This window comes from Elephantulus edwardii, unplaced genomic scaffold (genome assembly GCF_000299155.1).
Source record: "Elephantulus edwardii isolate Elephantulus edwardi_28Jun2011 unplaced genomic scaffold, EleEdw1.0 scaffold00195, whole genome shotgun sequence".
In the NCBI taxonomy this organism is placed as follows: domain Eukaryota; kingdom Metazoa; phylum Chordata; class Mammalia; order Macroscelidea; family Macroscelididae; genus Elephantulus; species Elephantulus edwardii.
The window spans coordinates 3,198,929-3,222,342 of NW_006399945.1; the positions used below are offsets into that span (position 1 = coordinate 3,198,929).

At 39.6% G+C, this 23,414-nt stretch overlaps 1 protein-coding gene across 1 annotated transcript in view; it reads right to left on the reverse strand.

The window, feature by feature from the left end:
* Positions 1-23,084, reverse strand: part of AGPAT6 (1-acylglycerol-3-phosphate O-acyltransferase 6) — a 64,560-nt gene extending 41,476 nt beyond the window's left edge. Inside the window, exons 1-2 of the mRNA XM_006896996.1 lie at positions 23,018-23,084; positions 2,013-3,016 (exon numbers count right to left, since the gene is read on the reverse strand). Of these exons, the coding sequence (XP_006897058.1) occupies positions 2,013-2,177 (165 nt within the window). The 5' untranslated portion in view covers positions 2,178-3,016; positions 23,018-23,084. The remainder of the gene's footprint in view (positions 1-2,012; positions 3,017-23,017) is intronic.
* Positions 23,085-23,414: the final 330 nt, after the last annotated feature.

Genomic DNA, 23,414 nt, shown 5'->3' on the forward strand with positions numbered 1-23,414 from the left:
TTTGTGTCTCTTATAAAATGTATTTGCAATGAATAAGTCATTGATTTTACAAAATTCAACCATTCTATCTCCAGCTTCATTCCTGTCACCAGCCCATGTTTTCCGACTACTGATTCTTCTTCTCTGTTCCCAACTTTTGCATTCCAGTCACCCATTATGGTGGTAGGATTTTCTTTAAAATCCCTTAATTTATATTTTTTAATTAGAAAAAGAACAAATGCTATTCTTGAATAAACATCCTTTTCACATAAAAATAAACCCCCAAAAAACAGTCAGAGCTTTAGCTAGGCTATGAGGTAAAATCCCTACACAGTTTTTGAGCTCAAATCCTCACAGCATGGTTAGGTTTCAGGGACAGGTTGTCCAAGAAACATTCAGAAGCTAAACTGCCTTTTCTAACCTTATCTCATTAGTCAAAAAGCATATAATCTCCACCACATTTTTGTTATAAGGGAATCAATCACTAAGGTAAGCCTTTTGTTCTGGACAGGGCAAATGATTAAGCTCTGGATTATTAATCTGAAGTCTGGAAGTTCAAACCCTTGGAACAAGGCCTGGTGAATTGCTTCTGAAAGGTCAGTCTTTTAAACATCATAAACCTAAAATTCACTGCCACCAAGTCTATTTTAACGCACAGCAACCCTTCAATAGGTTTCTGAGGGTGAAAATCTTTACAGAAGAAGACTACTTATCTTTCTCCTCTGGAGAAAATGGTGGATTTTAATTGACTTGTTAAAACAACAGTTTCTAATTCAGTAGGTTTGAAGAAAGCATTTCTAACCAGTTCTCTGGTGAAGCTGTTACTGTTGGTGACCAGGCTGTACTCAGAGCAACAAGAAATTAGACAACTTCTGAAACCATAATAGTGTTCAATCTTACAGGAATACTAAATACTAAAAGATTAAGCCCAAGATAAAATAGTATGGCATTAAAAATATTTCCCACTTTAAAAGTAACACCTCATATAAACTCACTTGACCTGAGTCTCTATTATTTCCTTAATAAAAAACGTAGCTATTTGCCCTGTCCACCACAGAATTAAATTAAAAAAAAGAAAACTATTGTAATAATTCTGAAAAGTCCATTACTACATGAACAAATTAAGAGAGATTTTTCTCAAAATATACATAGGCTCAGTCATGAAATCTCTAAAAATCTGGCAACTAATGAATGCTCTTATTTTAGAAAAACACAATGTAATTAAACTATTAAGTCTTTAGATAGATATTAAAAATCTGTGGCATGGATCAACTTCTAGGCAATATCACTTCTCACCCATTTCCTTTACATTACGACTGGTTCTGTCTGGTCAGTGGTCTATTAGGGAAGCCCAGACATGTCAGCCTATTTATTATTCTTCAGTTGGTGTTGCTGTTATGTACCGTCAAGTATGAACTGATGTTTTTAGAGGCAGTAAATTGCACAGATTTAGTCCATTTTTCTCCAATGGAGCAGCTGGTGGATGAGAACTGTGTGGTTTAAGGCTGACAATGCAACTCCTTACCACTAAACCATTAGCCTACTTATTATCCTTCTAACCTAGATTTAAAAAAAAAAATTTATCCAGTGCTTTATTTGTTTGAATTGCCATTAAGTCTTTTGTTTCCATTTCAGGAACCTATTTAAGTGTCTGCGAGAAAAAAGGCTCTAAGACTTATCAATGAGAATATATACACAGTTCTGTACTTCAATCTCTTCTACAGCAAGAGACAGAAGAGTCTGGAAATGATTTTCTTTTTCAGTTATAAAACCCATTCTTTTTGAAGTAAACAGGCAAGGTGTGGCATCATAGAATAAGTCCCTTTGCTCAGCATAAATGAAACATACAAATACCACAGCTTAATAAGAAATATTCTAAAGACTTTCTTGACATAGTTGATTGGGTTTTTCTCTCAAAATGCTATTTCCCATTTTCCCAACTTTCTTTGTATCTAGTAATGAGGTAATATTCATCCAGATAAGAACTCATTCCCTCCTCTATGAAACAATCATTTGGTAACAGAACAACTCACCGCAAAGATTTTTAACAAAGTTTTCATGTAGAGTTTTCGGATACCAAAAGAGACTCCAAAAATGGCTGGAACAATGATGAAAACAAGAAGAAGGGTGAAGAGGACGGTCAGGGAGATGCCCAGAAGGTTGACAATCAGGCTATCAAAAGGCAGCAACAAGAACATGGTGGAGGATCCAGGCAAGGCCAGTGCCCTCCTCCCCAAAAACAAACGGCAACCTTCAAATGGTCCTTTCTGACAGCATCAGCCTGGGAAAGGAAGCAAGTCCCCAGGGTATAACAAACTCCATGCCAAAGTTCACATCATTTGACTGTAGAGAAAGGCTAGGAGTTGGACTAGAGGAGGAAAAGAGCCACAGAAGGCAGGCTGAAAATGCCAGGCTACCCTAGAAGAGATGATTCTCGAGATGAACAACGAAGAATAAATCTTCAGTAAAAACATCCGAGTCTGGGCTGAGTTGCTGTGAAAGTGAGCAGCAAGGAAGGGATCTGTTATCCTCACTCTGCTTCCAGAGGTTTTACTCTTTCCCCTGCCTAAGAACATTCAGCAGAAAACTCTGTCCTGCAGATCTGTCACTGCCAGAAGTACCAAGAAAAAGTTCCTCTCAGTGCCAGTAAAATCTTGATAACTCCTATGAAGGGGTGTGACTTCTGGCACGTCACAAAGAAGGTTATTCAGCTTGAATATGTAGAAGTTAAATAACTGCTTTACTTAAAATTTCTTCATAAAGTGAAAATCGTGTTCATTGTAGAAAGTTCATATCTGGCCCCATTCTTCCTCTAGAGGCTCCTGGTGCTTTCTGCTTCCAGGACCCTCCTACCTGGAGAGTTATAGTCTCTGCCAGTAGGACACAGATGCTCGCACAGAATGGCTCATGCTGACTGTGGTGAGTGTAATTCCAGACGTGTCTGGCATTGGTTCCCTCTGGATATTCTTCTCCCTAAGGCCCCCTTCACAGCAGTGACCTGGATTCTTGGCAAGAAGTGGTTCACATGCTGCCAAAGCTGAGGGTGGAAACAGAAACATAGTTAGTTAAACAAAACATGAGGAGAAATGTCAATGTGCTCAGGTTGGTGGTGAGGGGGCACTGTTTTAGGGTGAGCCTAGAATCCGTTCCAGTTTCTCAAGTCAACAAGGTCAAAGAGATTTAAGTGGCAGAGCACCAGATGGCACACATGAATGTGAGAGGAAAACACAGATGCTTCATGCAATTTTCAATTCCATTGATAGGATCTGTGGCCACTCAAACTATTTAAATAGGAAACACACACAAACACACACCACACACATACTCCTCACATTTCAAAAGATTTAAAAGGGCATATATTCTTTGAAAAATAAAGCTTCTTTTAGTGTGTTTACCTATTAGCCCTGTGAAATGGTTAAGGTACTAACTAAAAAGGCCACTAAATCCTTCACTAAAAGGTGGACAGTCTGCTCACATTAAGCTTTACAGCCTCCAAAAGCCTATGGAGATTCACCAAGAGCTACCTAGCCTTCTCTTCTACAGATGCTAGCACCTGTCAGCTCTATATCCTTCCAGACAGCATAAGCTTACACAAAACGTGACAGGTCATTTTCCTCTGCTCCTAACCCAACAATAATGACAGCACACTACACACTGTCCTTGCTTTTATCCTTTCCTTTTTTCAATATATTTTACTATGTTTAGGTTAAAGTTTACATTGTAAATTAGACTCCCATCTAGTAGATTTTAAACAAACTGTTTCATGATTTTGGTTACAATGTTTGCAACCTGTCAGCATTTTCTTTAGTTACAGTCTATTTGTTTTGTTTCCATTTATATAGCTTCTCTTTCCTTCCTGGCCTTCTTATCTTAAACTTTTGGGTAAATGTTGGCCATCTAGTCTCATAGAGTTGATTATTTGCTGTGATTATTTAAGAAAGCAAATTATTCACTGGTGATATAGGTTATTTTTTCTAAGTACTTTAACATATCTTAAGGAGCTCTGGCAGAAAAGTGTTGGCTTGCTAATCAAAAGGTTTGTTGAAATCCACCAGCTGCTCCATAGAGGAAGGTGAGGCAGTCTATTCCCATAAAGATGTACAGCCTTGGAAACTCTAATAAGACTGTCCTGAGTCAGAATTGACTCAAGAGCAGTGGGAGTTTGGTTGAACTATTGTGGCAGCAGTCTACCACTGAAACCTATTCTATCGGTCTTTATAAGTGCAGTTTTTAACTGTATGAGTGGTCTGCTGTTTAGATAACCAATCTCCTGAGAGTGTTTTCATTTTGTGGAAAGCTGCACATGTAAAATGCTGCAATGAAGAGTCATGGACATACAAGATTTAACACATACAATTAATTTACCAGCAAATATATTTTCAGAATCAATTGTGGGAAATAAAAGTGCAGGGGAAAAGAAACTTTTCATTTCGGAAGATAGTGCCATCATTTCTATTTAGACATTAAATCCTTGCAGCCTATCTCCTTATAATGGCCACTCATTTTTTAATTATCCCATTTCCAGTATCTCACATATTCCAATTTTATAGGACTTATTCCAAATAACAAGTTAACAATGTAAATCCTGATTCTTGGAGCATTCTATCAAGTCTCCCTAGTAAAATATTTTTGCTTCCAATCAATTACCTTCTAGCTCTGTTCCACTATGCTTAGAAGCTGAAAAAACTATACAATGAACAGGTTAATGATGTCACCTTAAATTTGGTCCCCTGCTTTATCAAATTTAAAGAATTTTCACATACTATTTCATTTAGTTATTGTATAATCTTTCAACATGTATTATTTCCATTTTAAAAATCAGAAAACTAAGTGAGGTTGACACAGATTCAGCTCTGCTGACTCCTCATGCTGCACTGTTCTCCTTACAATCCCATATATCTAGTGATTCGATAACATAATATTTCAGTAGCAGTGAAATACAAATACTAGTTATTTCTGATCTACTTCCATTTTACTTACTATGCATCAGAGAGCTGGACAATGACTAGGGAGGATAGAAGGAGAATTGATGCCTTTGAGCTGTGGTGCTGGAGAAGAGCATTGAGAATACCATGGACTACTAAGAGAACAAACAGGTTAATCTTTAAGAGGGTGAAACCAGGCTGCTCCTTGGAGGCAAGGATTCTGAAGCTTTGTGTGACATATTCTGTACATGTTGCAAGGAGGGACCCGTCCTTGGAGAGGGATGTCATGCTTGGGGGCGGGGGGAGGGACATTGCAGGAGAGGAAGACCCTCAATAAGATGGACTGATTCAGTGACTGGGGGAATGGGGGTAGATGTGTAAGAGACGAGATTGGCATAGGATAAAACAGGGTTTAGGGCTGTTGTACATGGGGTCGCTATGGGTCGCAGGCAACTTGACAGCACGTAACAACAACTTCCATTTCATCTAATTCCACACTATTATTATATATTATTGTTGTTATTTGTGACTCACAGTGGCCCTATGTACAAGAGCCCTAAATGCCATTCTATCCTGTGCCAACCTCGCTGTCTCAAACACATTCATTCCCAGCACTCCACTTACAGAATCGATCCATCTCATTGAGGGTCTTCCTCTCCTGCGCCATCCCTCCACTCTCCCAAACATGATGTCCCTCCCCAAGGACCAGTCCCTTCTTGCAACATGCCCAAAGTATGTCAGACGAAGCTTCAGAATCCTTGACTCCAGGGAACATTCTGGCTTCACCCTCTCCAGGACAAACCTATTTGTTCTCCTAGAAGTCCATGGCATATTCAACACTCTTCTCCAGCACCACAACTCAAAGGCATCAATTCTCTTTCTATCATCCCTATTCACTGTCCAACTCTCCGATGCATAGCATGTAATTGCAAAGACTATAGCCTGGATCAGGAGCACCTTAGTATCCAGCCTAATGTCGTTGCACTTCAGTACTCTTGAGAAGTCCCTCAGAGCTGACTTTCCCAATGCAATTTGCTTACAACATGAAAGGCACTGGACTAAGCTTATTACATATACTATCAGTCAGTGGGCCAAACCACTTGCTGCTCTGTGGTAGAAGTTATAGCAGTCTGTTTACATAAAGATTACAATCTTGAAAACCCTACTGGAAGTGCTACCCTATCCTTTATGGTTGTTATAAACCAGAATTCATTTTGGAGTCATGGGTTAAGCATTTTTAAAAAATTATCACAACCTTATGTTGGTTTATCAATCTTGCCATTTTATAGTTGGGGAAACTGAGGTTTTATTCAAAGTCACAGAGCAGAGGGATTTTTAACAAGCTTATTGGTCTCTTAGTCTATGCTCTTTAACCACTTTGCTCTCTCATCTCTCCAATTATCTTTAAATAAATCAATACTTCCTTAATGTCAGGCCTACTCGATAAAATTTTGTGTGATTACAGAAAAATCTACCTTCGTGTGTCAGAATTTGGTGTTCTCAGAATCCAAGGTACAACCTGTCTTTTCATTTTCACAAATCTGGCCAAGCTGACTGTACATGCCTGATTTCTTAACACATTCCAACAATTGTTAAGGAAGTTCGATTGTATTCCTGAGACACAATTTATTTTCCCGATTCACTGCACTCCTCAGCACCATGCAGGTTTGCACCAGGTCCAATATTAAGGCCACACATCTTTGCCCCACCTGTCCATCTCCGCCCAATGACCCCTGCAGCCAGCATTCTCATAGGAAGAGGACATAGGCGCAGAAATAGCCCTCTACCAACTGACTTTGCCAAGTTCCACGGACCCAAGGTGACCGATCCTTCGATTTTGGATGACAATTAACTGAAAATTCCCTTTTCTGAGAATTTCTCTTTACTTTGGATTACAATCAACTGAGAATTCCCAAAGCTATTATTTTAAGATTCATGTCCCCAAAAGATTAAAGTAAACATATTTAGCAATAAATGCATTTCTTCACCAACCTGCAGGGTAGGCAAATAGAATGAATGCAGCTTTGGTCTGTTTTTCACATTGCCCATGTGCTGAGAATATTTCTAACAATTTTAAAGAATTGTTTGAAAACAAAATAAAGAAGAACAATTATGACCTGCAAAGTCTCAAGTATTTCTTTTCTGGTCCTTTACAAAGAGTATGCCAACCCCGATCCAGTTGATTGTTTCTCCCCCCATGGTAGTGAACCCTTCACTTGTTGTTATGCTCCAGCCCAAGCGCTGGTTTGTGGAGTCTGACTCCACAGAGAACAATAAACTAGTCAAACGAGTTATCTGGCCGACACACGGAAAAATAGTTACAAAAATTCTTAGAAGTAGGTAAACACACCTACAGCAAACAAACTGTTGTTATCAAAAGTTTCCAAACATCCTGCTGGACTGGTAAAGGAGTCATCAAGGCCAACAATACTACAAATTGAACAGCAGATTGTTCAGCAAAAGGGATATGCTAGTTCCGTCAGAGTACTGGTTTGTTGGGATGGGCAAGTCAGAAACTGGCTATCTAAGAGGAGGATATTAAGGAACGTGGCAATGAAGTATCTGGCTTACACACTTTTTTAAGGGGGGAAAAAAATCCCATAATATACATGAACATAATACAATGTAAATAAAAAATTTTATAAAATACAATGCATATGGGGGGGAAAAAACATAATTTTTAAAAAATGTTGGGGGAAAACAAAAGATAACTAATGTCATAAAATAAAAACAAACACCAAGAAACTCTGCACTGAGTCAATTACAGCTCATGCTCTATAGGGATTTTATGGCGGATTTTTAGGAAGCATTACCATCAGGACTTTCCTCTGAGTAGATGCAAGCCTTTATATTCTAGTTAGTTGCCAATAGCTTAATTACTGTTTGCACAACCCAGGGATACCAGGGCCCTCTTAACAGACTTTTCATATCTAGAAATATCAGATAACTGTCCATATCAGAACTCAATCTTATCCCTTCTTGCTTCATTCAAAACACTTTTTTCTATAACTGCTTGTTTAGAAGAAGAAATCATTTCCCCTGAAGTACAAGAAGCCATTTTAACTCCAAGAAATGTATTTACTTATCTTCCTAACTTCCAGAGCTTGATTTTGGCCAAACTCACTGAGGAATCATGTGGGCAATTTCCTCAAGAGCCAAAACTGTCCAGAGAAAAATCTTAAAAGACTAGTTCTGAGTCTTTCAGAGGAAGGAAAATTACTTCATCAGAGGAAGGCAACAGCACTCACTGCTGAGCTGACTAAACAAAACCCACTGAAGGGCAAATATGGACCTTTGGTTCTCCAAACGACCCAGCTTTCTAGTTGTTCTTCATCTGACAAATACCACCCACACACTACATGCCAGGCAGTATGCTAGATGTTAGGGATTTAACAAAGAACAAACATGCACAGACAAATACTATGCAAAAGAGCAAACACAAAGGTCACAACATCAATTTTGGTAATCTTCCATTTTGATAAAGGGAAAATGAAATTTAAGTCAGGGCCCATGCTATAGATTGAACTGTGTCCTCTAAAAAGACACATTACTTAACCCTTATGAATATGAACTTGTTTGTAAATAGGGTCTTTGAGGATGTTATTGCATGAGTCATCATCCTTACACTGTCTAATGTTCAAATGTAATTTAAAAGTAATTTAAAATATCATGACTTGAATCAGGTATACCTTAGTCTTTAAACTGTCATCACTGCTCCTTAGGCACCTTGGAGAAGTCCTTGACAGATGTTCCCAATGCAACATAACTTTTGATTTCTTGATTACTGGTACCAAGCCAGTACCAAGTACAGGGCTGACGGTGGATCCATGCAAGATAGGCATATGGATACTGTACCATCACTGGCAGTACTGTACTTCAGGACACCGAAATGTTCATTTTTTACTATAAGGTCATTCACTTCACAGCCAACACCAGTCCATTTTATCTCATTTTGACTCACAATTTCTCTAGGTTCATACTTGTACATTCCATGCTCTAATTATTAATGGATGTTTGTGTGGCTTTTTCAAGTTTAGCCATATCAGCAAATAAAGGTCCCAAAAGCTTTATTAACATCAACTCTAGTTTGAAAAAAATTTCTTTCTCAGTCATATTTTGTGTGCCTTCCAATCTAAGAGACTGACTTTCTAAGACTCTGACAATGTTTCACTGCTACTCATGAGGGTTTTTGTGCCCAGGGTTTTTTTTTTTAGGTGTAGTTCATCAGGTCCTTCTTGCTAGTCTATTTTAGCCTGCAAGTGCTGATTAAACCTGTCCACCATTGATGACTGTGATCATGCTAGTACTTGAACTTGTGGTTAGCATAGCTTCTAGAATTAGAGCAACATGTCAGCCACCATAGTATTACCAACTGACAGATGAGCAGTTGAAATGTGTGTTTAAAACTAAAACTTTAAAACTCTAGTTTCTAAATCTAGCAAAGCATTCTAATTCTGTTCAAAGAAAACTACAAATAGCATGATAAAAAGGTACAACATAGTCACATAATGTCTGCATAGCACACTGAAGGGGAAAAAAGGCTTTCCTAGAAATTGGGGTAGGAGGTGAGGCTTGAAGTTTAAATATGGTGCCCTGTAGAATGCACAAAAACTACAACTCTGTCATCATAGTTCTGACCCAATAACGTAGCTATCCATGTACAGATGGCAGGCATACGCCCTGTGTGGACTCTCAGGAAGACTCTGACAGAGCCATTCCTTTGGCCACTACAAATTGCAACGAAATAACCTGGTGCCATAGTAGGTTAAGTATTGGGCAGCTAACTGAAAGCCTGGTGGTTTGAACCTGCTAGCTATTCCACAGGAGAAAAATGGGAAGCCTATTCGTATTAAAATTTAAAGCGTGGGAAACCCAATGGAGCAGCTTTGGTTTTTTTTATTCTGTCTTATAGGGTCACACTTAGTTGGAACTGACTTGGCAGGGAGGTGTTTTGTTTGCTTTTTAAAATTTGGTTGCACTGAGTCTCAACCTGGGGTGCACGTTTCAATCACTGAATTTAGTCCAAATGGGGGGGGGGAAGAGAGAGAGAAGCTGTGAAGATGGGACCTGGGTTTACTAAGTGACTTGGGGGATTCTCCGTTAGCCAAAATTGCCAGCCACTAAGTAAAGGGCTGTGCCAGTTCAACTCAGCAAAGAACAACTGGAAACTGGGAAGAGAATCTACTGTATCTTTGACTACAAATAAATAAAATGTATCTAGTTCTTGAAATAACAGGGGAAGAATATAGATAAACGGAATTATATTCACAAAGTCACCAGTTTGGTGCAAGGATATGAAACTACATCCTCAAACAATCCTGAATGGTTCAACTCCCATGCTTAGAATTTTTCATTCTACCTCAGATATACTGAATCAGTTTAGAGATAGGCTGGAGATAAGGATCACCAGTGGGTCTTATTAAAATGGAAAGGCAAATTCTTAGTAGGCAGTCAAACAGACATAAAACTGGCTAAAAGCCCTATCCTATCTTAGCAAAGTATTAAAACATTCAGAAGATAAAATCAAGAAGACTTTCTCTGGGCAACATGAGGCAAAGAATACTCACTAATTGGAATTATAATTAGTAGTTACAGAAAAGAAAATTTTAGCTTACTATTGATTCAGTGACTGGGATAGTGGGGGTAGTTGTGTCAGAGACAGTAAGACTGGCACAGGATAGAGTAGGGTTTAGGGCTGTTGTACAAAGGATCACTATAAGTCACTGGTGACTTGACAGCACATAGCACCACCAACAACATTATGAATCCCCGCAAACACTGCTGAGAGGAACGTAAAATGGCTCACCCTTTGCGGAAAACAATCTAGCATTTCCTCAATTACCACATAACCCAGTAATTTCACACCCAGGTATATACCCAAGAGAATGAAAAACCTATGTTTCCACAAAAACTGCTACACACATGATTACAGCAGTACTATTCATTATAGTCAGAAGGAGGACACAACTCAAATGTTATGCATTGCAATAACCCAGTACTATTAATAACCCAGTATCTTTAACTACCCAATAACACTCATTAAAGCCAAAAGGTAAAAACCTAAACGCCTATCATTTGATAAATGGACAAAAAAAAAAGTTGTAGATATTCATACAAAAGAATATTAGTTGGCCAGAAGGAATGAAATACTAACACATACTCTAATAGGGATGAACCTTAGAAACATCATGCAGGGGGAAAGAAATCAGCCATTAAAGACTACCTATTGTATGAGTGTTAAGGTTTTTCAATCTGTAAAACAGGCAAATTTATACAGACAGGAAAGGAGCCATGGAGGAGCAAAAATTAAGTGCTCAGTTGCTAATCATAAGGTTGATGGTTTGAAATCTCACAGTGGATCTGGGTGGGATGGAGGGGAAAGACCTAGCAATCTGCTTCTATATGGCTGGTACACTAAAAACCCAATGAAGGTAGTCTACCCAACCACAAAGGGTTGCTATAGGTTGGAATCAATTCAATGGCACCCAAACAACATTGAGACAGAATGATTAGTGGTTATTTTGGCTAAGAAGTAAGGGAGATATAAGTGCTAGATAAAGGTTGTAAGATTTCTCTTGGAGATGATGAAAATGTTCCAAAATTGGCTGTAGTGATCAATTCTGTGGCTAAAATAAAAACCACTGCTTTATACTTTAAATGGCTAAACTGTATGGTATATAAATTATAGTTTGATAAAGTTGTTTCTTTTAAAAATAGGGTACAGTTGTTAAAAAAGAATAGTGTTTGGAAATATTTTACCCATAGTTGGGTCTACAGGGTGGGATACATTCGAGTATTTAGACTGCTGTTATGTGCTGGTGAGGAGACTCTAATTCATGATGACACCATGAAGAACAGGCTGAAAGCTTGCCTTATCCTGTGCCATCCTTACTATCTCTGACATGTTTGAGCTCAAAGTCATTAGACTAGATGCCTTTAAAATTCCTCCACAAACTAAAATTTTAGTCTCTGTGTCTTTGCTTAAAATAGTGGAATGTCTGGGAAGCAGTAAGCACATGATGGCTAAGTAAAGACAACCAGAAAAGTAGCCTCCCTTAGTTCTAGCTTGCGTGATTACAAGAAAACACAATAATCTTTCCATGCTTTATGTTTATCTGTAAAATGGAAAAGAACAGGTATGCCATAAAATTGCTGTATAAAACAACTAAAGAAAAAAAAACTGCTGTATAGATTGAATGTGATAATGCATAGTAAGTTGTTAAGGATGGCAGAAATCAAGAGGTCAAAAAAAAAGCTACCACTGCTAGTCATCACTGTTAGGTTTGGAGGAGTACTACTGGTGGTCTGCTGGGAACTGTGTTCATAACCCACAGGCTGTAAGTCTCTGGTGGTTCAAGACCACCAACAGCTCCTAGGAATAAAGATGGGCAGTTTCCTCCCATCTGAAAAGGACATTCAGATTTACAACCTCAGAGACTGATGGAAAATCACAACCTCAGAGACTGATGGAGAATCACGATGCGTCAGAACTGATATCTGATGCCAGTGAGTTAAATCTGCAGGCGATAATGACAACTGTAACCTTAACAATTGAGAATTCTAGTTCAATTGTTTCACATTATACCTCAACTGAACCTTGGAAGAGTTAAGTAACTACAACTGACAAACACTGGCTAGTTAAAAGAGGCAAGGCTAGAAGTCAAATGTGATCCCCAATTTAGTGACCTTTCTGCTACTCAGGCTGACTATTCTTACTTTTGGGTTGTCTGTATTTCAAAGGAAATACATCTGTTTTTTCTAGTTTACTCTGTTGGAGCACAAGAGATTGAGTCACTGAATCCCTAATTCTAATGTGATGTCAACAGAAAAACACAAGTATCCACGTGCACAGGAACACAAAGGAAATGTGTGGACTGAACAGAATGTCTAATGTCGTATGAGACATCTGCCAAAAAGAGTATTATTGCACAGGACAAAGACTATATCATATATTCTGAAGAACAGTCAGTACTCGGCGCTATTAGATTGAATGTGAAATGCTGAAACTAAGTAGTAAATACATGATACTAGACAAACATCACAACCTGCTGCCACTGAGTAGATTCCAAGTCATGGAGACTCTCCAACTGGATGTCCAAGTTATTAACTTTATTGGTAATAGACTGTCTCATCATTCTTTTGAGGAGTGAATCTCAACTTTCAACTGTTATTGTAGTTGTTGCTGTGTGCGGCTGATTCAGAATCGACTTATAGCTGACCCTCCAGCAGATTTTCAGAGGCTGTAAGTTGAAGGGAGGAGACTGCCCATCCTTCTCCAACAGGGGTTGATTCAAATTGTCTTATTGATTGCAGTGCAGCTTCTTACCAGTAGGCCATTAGAGATCCCTCAACCTCCAACTAGTGGAACTGAACTTTCAGCGTCTTGGTCAATAGTCCAACACCTAATATGTTAAGATACCAAGGGTCCAAAATAAAATTGCCACTGAGTTGATCTCCCCTTCAATTGAGTTTCTAAGTATCTTAACAGGAGGAGACTGCCCATTACTGGAAGAGACCTGTGAAGCACCTGGTGGCTTGATCTGTTGACAATGAACTCACTATGGTTTTATTTAATGTCATTCTGACCTTGAAAATGTTTCCCTGAACTTGAAAGGTCTAATTTAAGTTGAAACTGGGTAATAAGCAACAACGTACCAAAATAACCGCAAAGAAACTGAACAGTCTCATGTTGCTGTTGTCGTTGCTTTTAAATGCCATCAAGTCACGTATGACACCTAGACCCTAGGAACAATAGATCTGAACCCTGTCCTATCCTGTGCCATTCTCATCATCTCAGACACACTCAAACCATTGCCGTAGTCACTGTCAATCAATCTCGTTGAGGGTCCTCCTCTTCTTTCCAAGCATGATGTCCCTCTCCAAGGAATAGCTTCTCATATCAACATGCCCAAAGGAGCTTCCTTGCCTCCAAAAGCACTCTGGCTGCACTTCTTCAAAGATATATCTGTTTGTTCTTTTGACAGTCCATAGGATATTCAGTACTCCACTCCAACACAACAGCTCGAAGGCATCAACCCTTCTGTCATCTTTAGTCATCGTCCAGCTCTCAGATATGTAGCAAGTGATTTAAAAGACCATGGCCTGAGTTAGGCACACCTGAGTCCTCAAACTTGCTTCACTGCTCTTGAAAAGACCAATTTGAAAGACAGCAGAGTTGTCCAATGCAGCATGTCCCCTAATCTTCTAACTGCTGTCACCAAGGGTGCTGACTGTTGCTCCAAGCAAGATGAAATCACTGCCAACTTCAATCTTATCTTCATCTATCATAATATTGCCTAATGGCCTATTGGTGAGGACTTCTGTTATCTTGATGTTGTGCTTTAATTCTTATTAAAGGCTATACTCCTTAATCTTCTGTAGAAAATGTTTCAAGTCCTCCTCCCTTTCAGTAAGCAAGGTTTGTCATCTGCATACACAGGTTGTTGATGAGTTTTCTCATCATCATCCTAATGCCACCTTCCCTTTCAAAGAGTTCAGCTTCATGAATTATTTGCACAGTATACAGACTGAAGAGGTATGGAGAAAGGATACATCCCTGATGTATACCCTTCCTGAGTTTAAACCGTGCAGTGTACTCTTGCTCCATTCAGATAAAAGTTTCTTGGTCTAGGTATAGATTTTGTAAGAGCATAATTAAGTGTTCTGGGATTCCCATTCTTCTCAATGTTAGCCGGAGTTTATTATGATACACATAGTCAAATGCCTTTGCCTAGTCAATAAAACACAGATAGACATTCTTCTGGTATTCTCTGTTTTTAGCCAAAATCCAAATGACATCAACAATGATACCCTGGTGCCACGGCTTCTTCTAAACTCTGCTTTTACTTCTGGCAGTTCCTTGTCAATGTACTGTTCATTAAGTTAGTAAAAAAATAAAAGGTTATGGGGGGGGGACAGACAAAGGACATTTGGTATGTTTGAGTCATTAAATAGTTTATGAAAGAACAATCTGCTGGGGCTAGAAGATCCAAGACATTTCATTACTCAATTTGAATACTTCTCCGACAGTTCATTTCCAAAGTGGGGCAAAGGAACACCACATAGCTTAAAATAAGGAAAGGTGTGTGTCAGAGCTGTATTCTTTCCCCATATTTATTCAATATGTAAGCAGAATAAATCATTCAAGAAGCTGGACTGTATAGAGAAGAATGTGGCATCAGGATCTGAGGAAGATTAATCAACAAGATGATTATGTAGATGACACAATATTGCTTGCTGAAAATGAGGAAGACCTGAAATACTTGCTGTAGAGAATCAAAGACTTGAAACACTTTCTACAAAAGATTAAGGAGTATAGCCTTCAATATGGGTTACATCTCAACATCAAGAAAACAAAAATCCTCACCACTTGGCCAAAAGGCAACATCATGATAGTTGGAGAAGATAATAATTGTCAATAATTTTATCTTTCTTGGAACCACAATCAACACCCTTGGGAAAAGACATATCGCATTGGGGGAGTCTGCTGCCAGGTTCCACCCTAAAATGTTGAAGAGCAATAATATTTGTTTGAAGAATAAAGTGCAACTGACCCAAACCATAATGTTTTCAATTACTTGTAATGTAGCAGAAAGCTGACAATGAGTTAAAGGTAACAGAAGGAGAAATGATGCCTGCTGGAGAAGAATGCTGAATATTCCCATGGACTGCAAAAAGGACAAATATGTCCTGGAAAAGGTGCAGCCAGGGTGTTCCTTGGAGACAAATACTTTGGGCATATTTAAAGCACTTGGATGCTAACTGAAAGGTTGATACTTTGAAACTATGAGCTGCTCTGATGGAAGGAAATGTGGCCATCTGTTTCTATAAAGATTGACAGCCTTTAAAACCCTGTGGGGCAGTTCAACTCTGTTGAATAGGGTCATTATGAGTTGGCACTGACTCCATGACAGTGGGTTTGGTGGGTAAATGTAAAATGCACACAAAATTTTCCAATGAATTAGTATGAAAATATGAATGTAGCATATATTTCATTATTAATTTTTTGTGATTTTAAAAATTCTTTTTCTTTTATAAAGTTTGCATACAAAGTCTGTATACACTGTGTTTCATTTACATACACTGTGCTTTCATATATTCCTTTATTCATACTTTCATTAATTTTTTATACTGATTACATGTCAAAGTAATTGTCTGGACAAACTGGGCTAAGTTAGAGCATTAAAATGATATTCATCTCCTTTTCACTTTTTGTGACAGGGATACTGTTCTCAGTCACTGTCAAGTCAATTCTGAATCTATTGATCCCATTAATTACTTAGTATTCTGTGTGGTTTCTTGGCTTTAATCGTGATAGAAGCAGACTATTGGGCCTTTTCTTGAATGATATCACTAAAAAAAGAAAGTACCCACTGCTATCTACTTGTTTCCAACTCACAGGAACCCTCTGTGGATTTCTGAGGCTGTACATCTTTACATGAGAAACTGCCTATCTTTTCCTGGAGAAGTTGATGGATTTGAAACATTGACGTTTGGATGAACAACACATGTTCCACCAGAACTCACTGGATAGATTAACAATGGCAACCTTTAGGTTATCTGTTGAATACAAACTAAGACTAGTGGCTACTGGAAAATTAAAAATCACTTGTGGCTTACTGACTATAGTTCTTTAAGGCAGCACTGATCCAAAACTTTTAAAAGAGACTGTGAAAGTAATACATCCAACTGTTAAGGGATAAAGAGAGGTGTATTTTTTTTAAAGAAAAACAAAAGGTAGTACAAAAGAATGTGGAAATAATCTAACAATATCATTACTATTACATGCAAATAATATCTTGCTAAAGACCATTTAAAAATGGATAGACCAGTAGCAGTGGCAAAGTTTAACAGGGCAGTAAGAAATAAATGTTGGGAGAGGATGTGGAGAGATTGGAACTCTCATACAATGTCGGTGAGATTGTAAAATGGAACCACCACTCTGGAAGGCAGTTTGGCATTTCCTCAAAAAGCTGAACATAATGTGTAACAATGAGTGAATGAAAACCCAATTTTTCTATAAACTTTTGTTAAATTACAATTTTAAAAAAATGACAAAAAGCTGAACCTAGAAATTCCATATGACCTAGCTATTCCACTGCTAGGACTATACCCCAAGGAAATGAATACACTCAGACACAAATGGAGATTTGTATATCAATGTTCATAGCAGTGTTATTCACCATCGCAAAAACATTAAAACAGTCCAAATGTCCAACCACAATCAAATGGATTGAGAAATTGTGGTACATCCACACAATGAAATAATAGGCACCACTCAGGAGAATGATTTAGAAAAAGATTAGAGAGCATCATGTTGAGTGAACCAACTCAGTTTCATAAGGACAAATACTGCACAAGACTATTATTGTAAAAATGGAAGGAAAACTAGTAAAACGTGTAAGGGAGGAGGAGTGGAAACTGGGGGTAAAGATGGGTCGGGGGAAATTACAGGTTAGAACAATTTGATGGGCTGAGGGAGGAGGTAAAGGAAATGAGAAAGATCCAGCAGAGACCTGAAAAGACAGGGTAATGGTGGGCATAGTTCAATAAGGATTAATTTTATAAAATATGATGAATGTATGGGAATGACTATATGAAATGCAATGTGAATGAAGGAACGTAGGAAACACAACGTATATACATTCTGCATGCAAGTCGATATAAAATTTTTAAAAAGAGAGAAACAGAAAAATAAATACAAGAAATGGGTAGAACCATACACTAACAGGGAACTGCCAGAAACTCAGGCAGTTTAGAATGGGCCGTGGTATGAGGGATATCATTGCTGGTGTGAGCTGGATCTTGGCTGAAAGCAGAAAATATCAGAAAGAGATTTCTGATAGTCTATTTATTGACTATGCAAAGGCATTACTGTGTGGATCATAACAATTATGGATTGTACTGAGAAGAATGGAAATCCTAGAATACTTCATCATGTTCATGAGAAGTCTATATATAGACCAAGAAGGATCTGTCGGAGTAGAACAAGGGAATAAGACTGTTTAAAATCAGGAAAATTATGTGTCAGGGCTGTATCCTTTCTCCATATCTACTCAATCTGTATGCTGAGCAAATCTTCTGAGAATCTCGACCATGTGAAGAAGAATATAGTGTCAGGATTGGACATCATCAACAAGCCTGCATTATGCAGATAGCACAACTTCACTTACAGAAAGTGAAGAAAAGCTGCAGCACATACTGCAGGACTTCAAGAAAATAAAAGTCCCTACCAATGCATCAATGGGCAACAACATCACAATATGTGGAAAAAAGGTTGACATTGTCCATTTCACTTTATTCTGATACAAAACCAAAATCCATGGTAGCACCAGTCATGAAATAAAAAGATGTGCTGCTCTGGGATCTCTTTAAAGGGCTCAAGAGCAACTGTGTCAGTTTAAAGACTAAGGTAAACCTGATGCAAGCCACTGTATTTTCAATTATTTCTCATGTATCTGAAAATAGGACACTGAATAAGGATAACAAAAGAAGAATCGATGCCTCTGAATTGGTTATTGGAAAAGAGTATGGAATATCCATGGGACTGCCAATAGAACAAACAACTCAGTCTTGGAAGAAGTTGCTCTAAGGAACAACCAGTGTGCTCCTTAGAGGCAGAATGGTGAAACTTCATCTGACTTACCCTGGCCATGATGAAAGGGAGGGCTAATCCTTGGAAAGAAGCCCCATGCTGGGAAATATAGAGAACCAGTGAAATAAAGGAAGACCCTTAATGAAATGGATTTGCACAGTGACTACCGCAAAAGGGCTCAAGCATGACAAAGATCCTGAAGATTTTCTTTGACAGCACTTAACACCACCACCACCACCACCATCACCATGTATATATTTATACAGGCATACACACAAATGTATCACTGCCTTCTCTCTCTCTCTCCCCTTGAAATGTGAAGAAAACAGTCTAACAGGAAGGGATTAGAAGAGGAACTCAGGAGTAATCTTAGTAGGCCTAGTTCTGTTAGGATCTGGTCTGTGTGACCTTAGTTTTCTCACCAGTAAAATAACTTTTAATTAATGCAGTCAACAAAAATTTGATACCTTATGACACTCGAAACATTATTCTAATACTACAATCTTGAACTTACAACTTAACATGAAGTACAGTCCAAACACAGTAATAAATATTATACAAAGTAAGACCACCACAAATACCATACAAAGTGAGAGCAAAACAAGACAGGAGAAAAGTTGGCCTTGGTGACTCTAAGACAGGTGCATGTATATGTTTACAAAGAGACAGCACATTAAAGGAGGAAAAATATCAAGCACTTATAAATTTCCCTTCTAACTTAAAATTCTATTTCCTTAACAAGCATTAGTCATGCTGCAGTAAGTAGTATTATTATGTAGCTTAGTGATACATGGAATTAATGATACTTGGCTAAGTTCTCTCCATGAGCATATTTATATAATGTTGTTGTTGTTGTTGTTGTTGTGTACCGTGGAGTCGGAACTGACCCACAGCTGACCCTCCAGCAGGTTTTCAGAGGCAGTTAACTGCATGGGAGGAGACTGCCCATCCTTCTCCCATGGAGCAGCTGGTGGCCTCGGACCACATGCCCTTGGGATTGCAGCACAGCTTCTTGCCTCTAGGCCACCAAAGCTCAATGATATAATACAGAATTTTTAAGATGGAATTTTTAGGGAAATCTAGTGGCCTAGTGGCAAGAAACTACACTTCAACCCCAGAGCTAAACAGTTCGAATCCACCACCAGATGCTCTGCTGGAGAAGGAGGGACAATCTCCTCCTGTACCAGTCAGATCCAATTTGACGGTACACACAAAAAATATTAAAATTAAATTTAAAAAAAAGAATTACTAAAATGGAGTTTTAGTCTGCTTGAAGAAACATTGCAGTACAGTTCAAGCTCAACTAGGACCAAAATCTTCAGCTTCTATCTCTAGAAAGCAAAAGATGTTTGTTTGTTTGTTTGTTTTTTAAGATTTTATTTATTTATTTTCTTGTTGTGTGCCGTTGAATCAGATCCAACGGGCACAGGAGGAAGTTGCCCCCCCCCCCTCCTGCTTGCCTTTGGTATTGTAATACAGCTTTTTGCCACTAGGCCACCAGAGCTCCCTAAGAGATGTTTTTTTAAAAAAAAATGAGTCATTTTTGATGTGTGCACAAATAAGGAGTTTCTTTTTCAGCAGAAACAAGTGATCAAATTAGTTAAAATTCTGACAGACCAATCACAGCATTCAGAAAACAGAAACAAACACAAAAAGTCTAAAACACATAATCCTTTCATCTCTATACAACACTTATTTTGAGTGGTAATCATTAATTCAGAACCACATTATTTCAGGGGTATTTCTATAAACTAATGTGCTGGACATGTTGCTACGAGGTGTTATTCCCGGGAGAAGGACATAATGTTGGTAAGAGTGGCGGGTCGGTGAAGGAGAGGAAACCCTCAACTAGGTGGACTGACACGGTGACAGCTGCAATGGGCTCTTGTGTGTCAAAAAGGGTGAGAATGGCGCAGGATAGAACAGGGTTCAGATCTTTTCTTCATAGGGTCGCTGAGTTACACTGGACTCGACAGCACCTACAAACAACAACGTGCTAGACAACTAGTATAGCTATGTCACATACATCCTCACAGTAAATTTATAAATGCAACATCATCATCATAACAAGTAAGCTCAACTTACATACAAGCCCAAAGAACTCTGGATTCAAGGGTTACTGTTGACAGCATTACTTATAGAGGTGAAACATCCCTGTTTTAAAAAAGAACTGATGAGAAAGTACAGATAGTAAATTCACTTTTCTTAAATAAAGAACTAACATAAGACATTATGCTAGGGTATGCATACTATAATTTTGTAGTGTTTGGTTCCTCGGAGGTGTTTCTCCCACATTTATAAATCTTTCTGAGAAGAAACTGTCCAGTTTTCTCCTTTGGAGTAGCTGGTGTATTTGGGTGGCTTTTCACTTTGTAGTCCAACATGTTACCCACTACACTACCAGGGCTCCTTTTTATTATTTGGTAAAAAAGCCAATACTATAGTTCATCCAGCCTAAGATTCTTAACAGCTAATATCATCAAGACGGTTTTTATGGCAGGGTGCTACTCTTCCCGTGCTATCTACAGCTGAACACCAGGGCACACTCAAATCATTCATTTCCCTTAATAATGCTTCATTAATGTAAATGTTATCTAAATGTTTTAAAATGTTTTTTTCTCAATATACCACTACTCAAGGACAGACTTTTCTGATGTTTCCCAAAGAGTTGGGATTGCAAGTTCTCATTTGTCTTAAATTCACTTTAAGACAAAGTGTATATCCTAGTTGCAGTATTCCAGATTCTAGTGGAAAAGCTCATGTTTACCCATCCAAATTGCCATGATTTTTAAAAAGTTTTAAGTCACAGCTCTTTTGCACACTACTCTTTCCTGAAGGAAAAACTTGAAGGCAAGTAGCATTACAGAGTGGAAAGAAGACTAGATTAGGAGTAGAGAAGTGTTGTTTCTAACTTCAGTTTTGCCTATTTCTACTTGTCAGTTCTGGGCAAGTCACTGAAACTCTCCGGACCCTGAGGGCTCATCTAAAATGAAACTGAATAAGGTGATCTGGAAGTTCTCATCCAGACCTAAAGTACCTTTTGTTTTAATCTGTTCTCCAGCAGCTAGATTATTTTACACTTATTCTACTGGACCCTCTGCAAATCTTTTCTGTACTTCTTATTTGAAAGTCCGTAAGAATAAATTATGATGCAGAAAAAGTATATTATGATTTTATACAATAGTAAGATTTTTTTTCCCCAACCTAAAGTAACCTGGAAAAATCAAGGCTCGCTGAAGCATCAAGTATTATTCCTGAGAAATAAGGGATGTGGGTGGGACATGATCAGCCAGAAGTGATGTTAATGCCAGAAGAAGATGGGCACTTATTCGCTGGTTTTGTCAACTTCTATAGATTTTAAATTCTCTATACAAATTAAAAAGAAAAAAATCACTGTCAAAGACAAAGTATTTTAGTCTGGCATTATTATAGGACTCTCTTCTTTGAACTTGGTCTTTAGAAATCAGTCTTTGGCTTAAGGATAACTGCTTTCGTACCATTTCTCTTTAGTGGACAAAGACTCTAGAGGGCTTGCTATTAAGCAGAGGTGCTCCAAGTTCAGCCTGAAAGAAGTAAAATGAACTAGAAAGGAAACATTTTAACTGATCCCCCAAAGTTACCAATTAGAAGATCCATGTCTTAAAGGACACAGCAATGAGAGGCACCAATGACAGGCTGTGATCTCCAGTTCAGACTGGAACTTCGTTCTTGAACACAGAGCCTGGAAGCTATGTTTTCACAGAATGTATTTTTTTCATAACTTGCCAACTGCGAAACTTTAGAAGCCTGTGGGAAATGTAAAGTGAGGAAACAAAATCCTATGACACGAGGATGCGCTGGTGGGCGAGACAACAGAAAGTGAAGGAATGTCTTGGCGCTAAGGAAACGAAAAGGAGGAGAAAGAAAGGCGGGGGGGAGTAAATGCCCCTGAAGAACTAGAGAGCACAAGATTAACATCCCTGGGAAGCAGAGCATAGAGAACGAAATGACAGGCTTGGGAGCGTCTTCGTTGTCCCTTCCGGCCGTCACGATCTGAATTCCGGGACATCAGGGTGGAGAGAGCCCCGGGACATCTGGGATTCGGGAGGGAGACAATGTGGACACAGAAGAGTCCATCTCAGAAAAGGGGGGCCGGACGGCGGAGGCAATGGCGGGGAGCCAGCTCCTGACCGGACTCAGGCAGCGCGGGATCCTCCCGGCCGAGCAGCGCGAGCCCGGCGACCGGCGGGGGTCGCAGCCCCGACACCAGCTCACCCGCGCAGAGGGGACGCGCCGCCGGCCGCGAGCCCTCCGCCCGAGCCGGGCGCGGACGGCTCCCCCGCGGGGGCGGAACATTCCATCTCGGTCCCGGAAAACCCCAGGAAACGGCAATGGTGTCTCCTGACGCTGGAGAGGCGTAGGGACGGTGTCCCCGGGACGCAGGTGTCTTACAGAGCGCCTGACCCCCAACCGCAGGCTTCCTTCCGTTTCCTCTGTGGCCAGTGACATTTAGGAAATGGCCCCGGTCAGTTGTACTCACCGATCGTGAAGCTGCGGGGCTCCAAATCCCTCCGTCGACCGTCCCTCCCTCCCCTGCCCGCCGCTGCTTGCTGAGGCGTGCGTAAGGACGTGCGCGCGCCCGCCCTTTGTCTACGCCGTTTTGACGTGACTCGCGTCCCCCCTCCAGCCCCTCCCGCCCCTCCCGCCGTCTAATCTCACGCCCAGCACCCTAGAGCCGGGCGCGCGCCGCGCTGGAAGTGGCGGGCGGTGGGGGCCCGGAATGGGCGGGGACGTCGCCTCACCTGTCTCCACGGGTGGGCGCGCTCGGGACACGCCGGGTCGCCCCCTGGTGGGCTGGAGTCCTCGGCCGCGGGCCTGGTACAGGCAGGGGACGCTGGTCCTGGAAGAAGGCTGTGGAAGCACCCAGTCCTCCCACA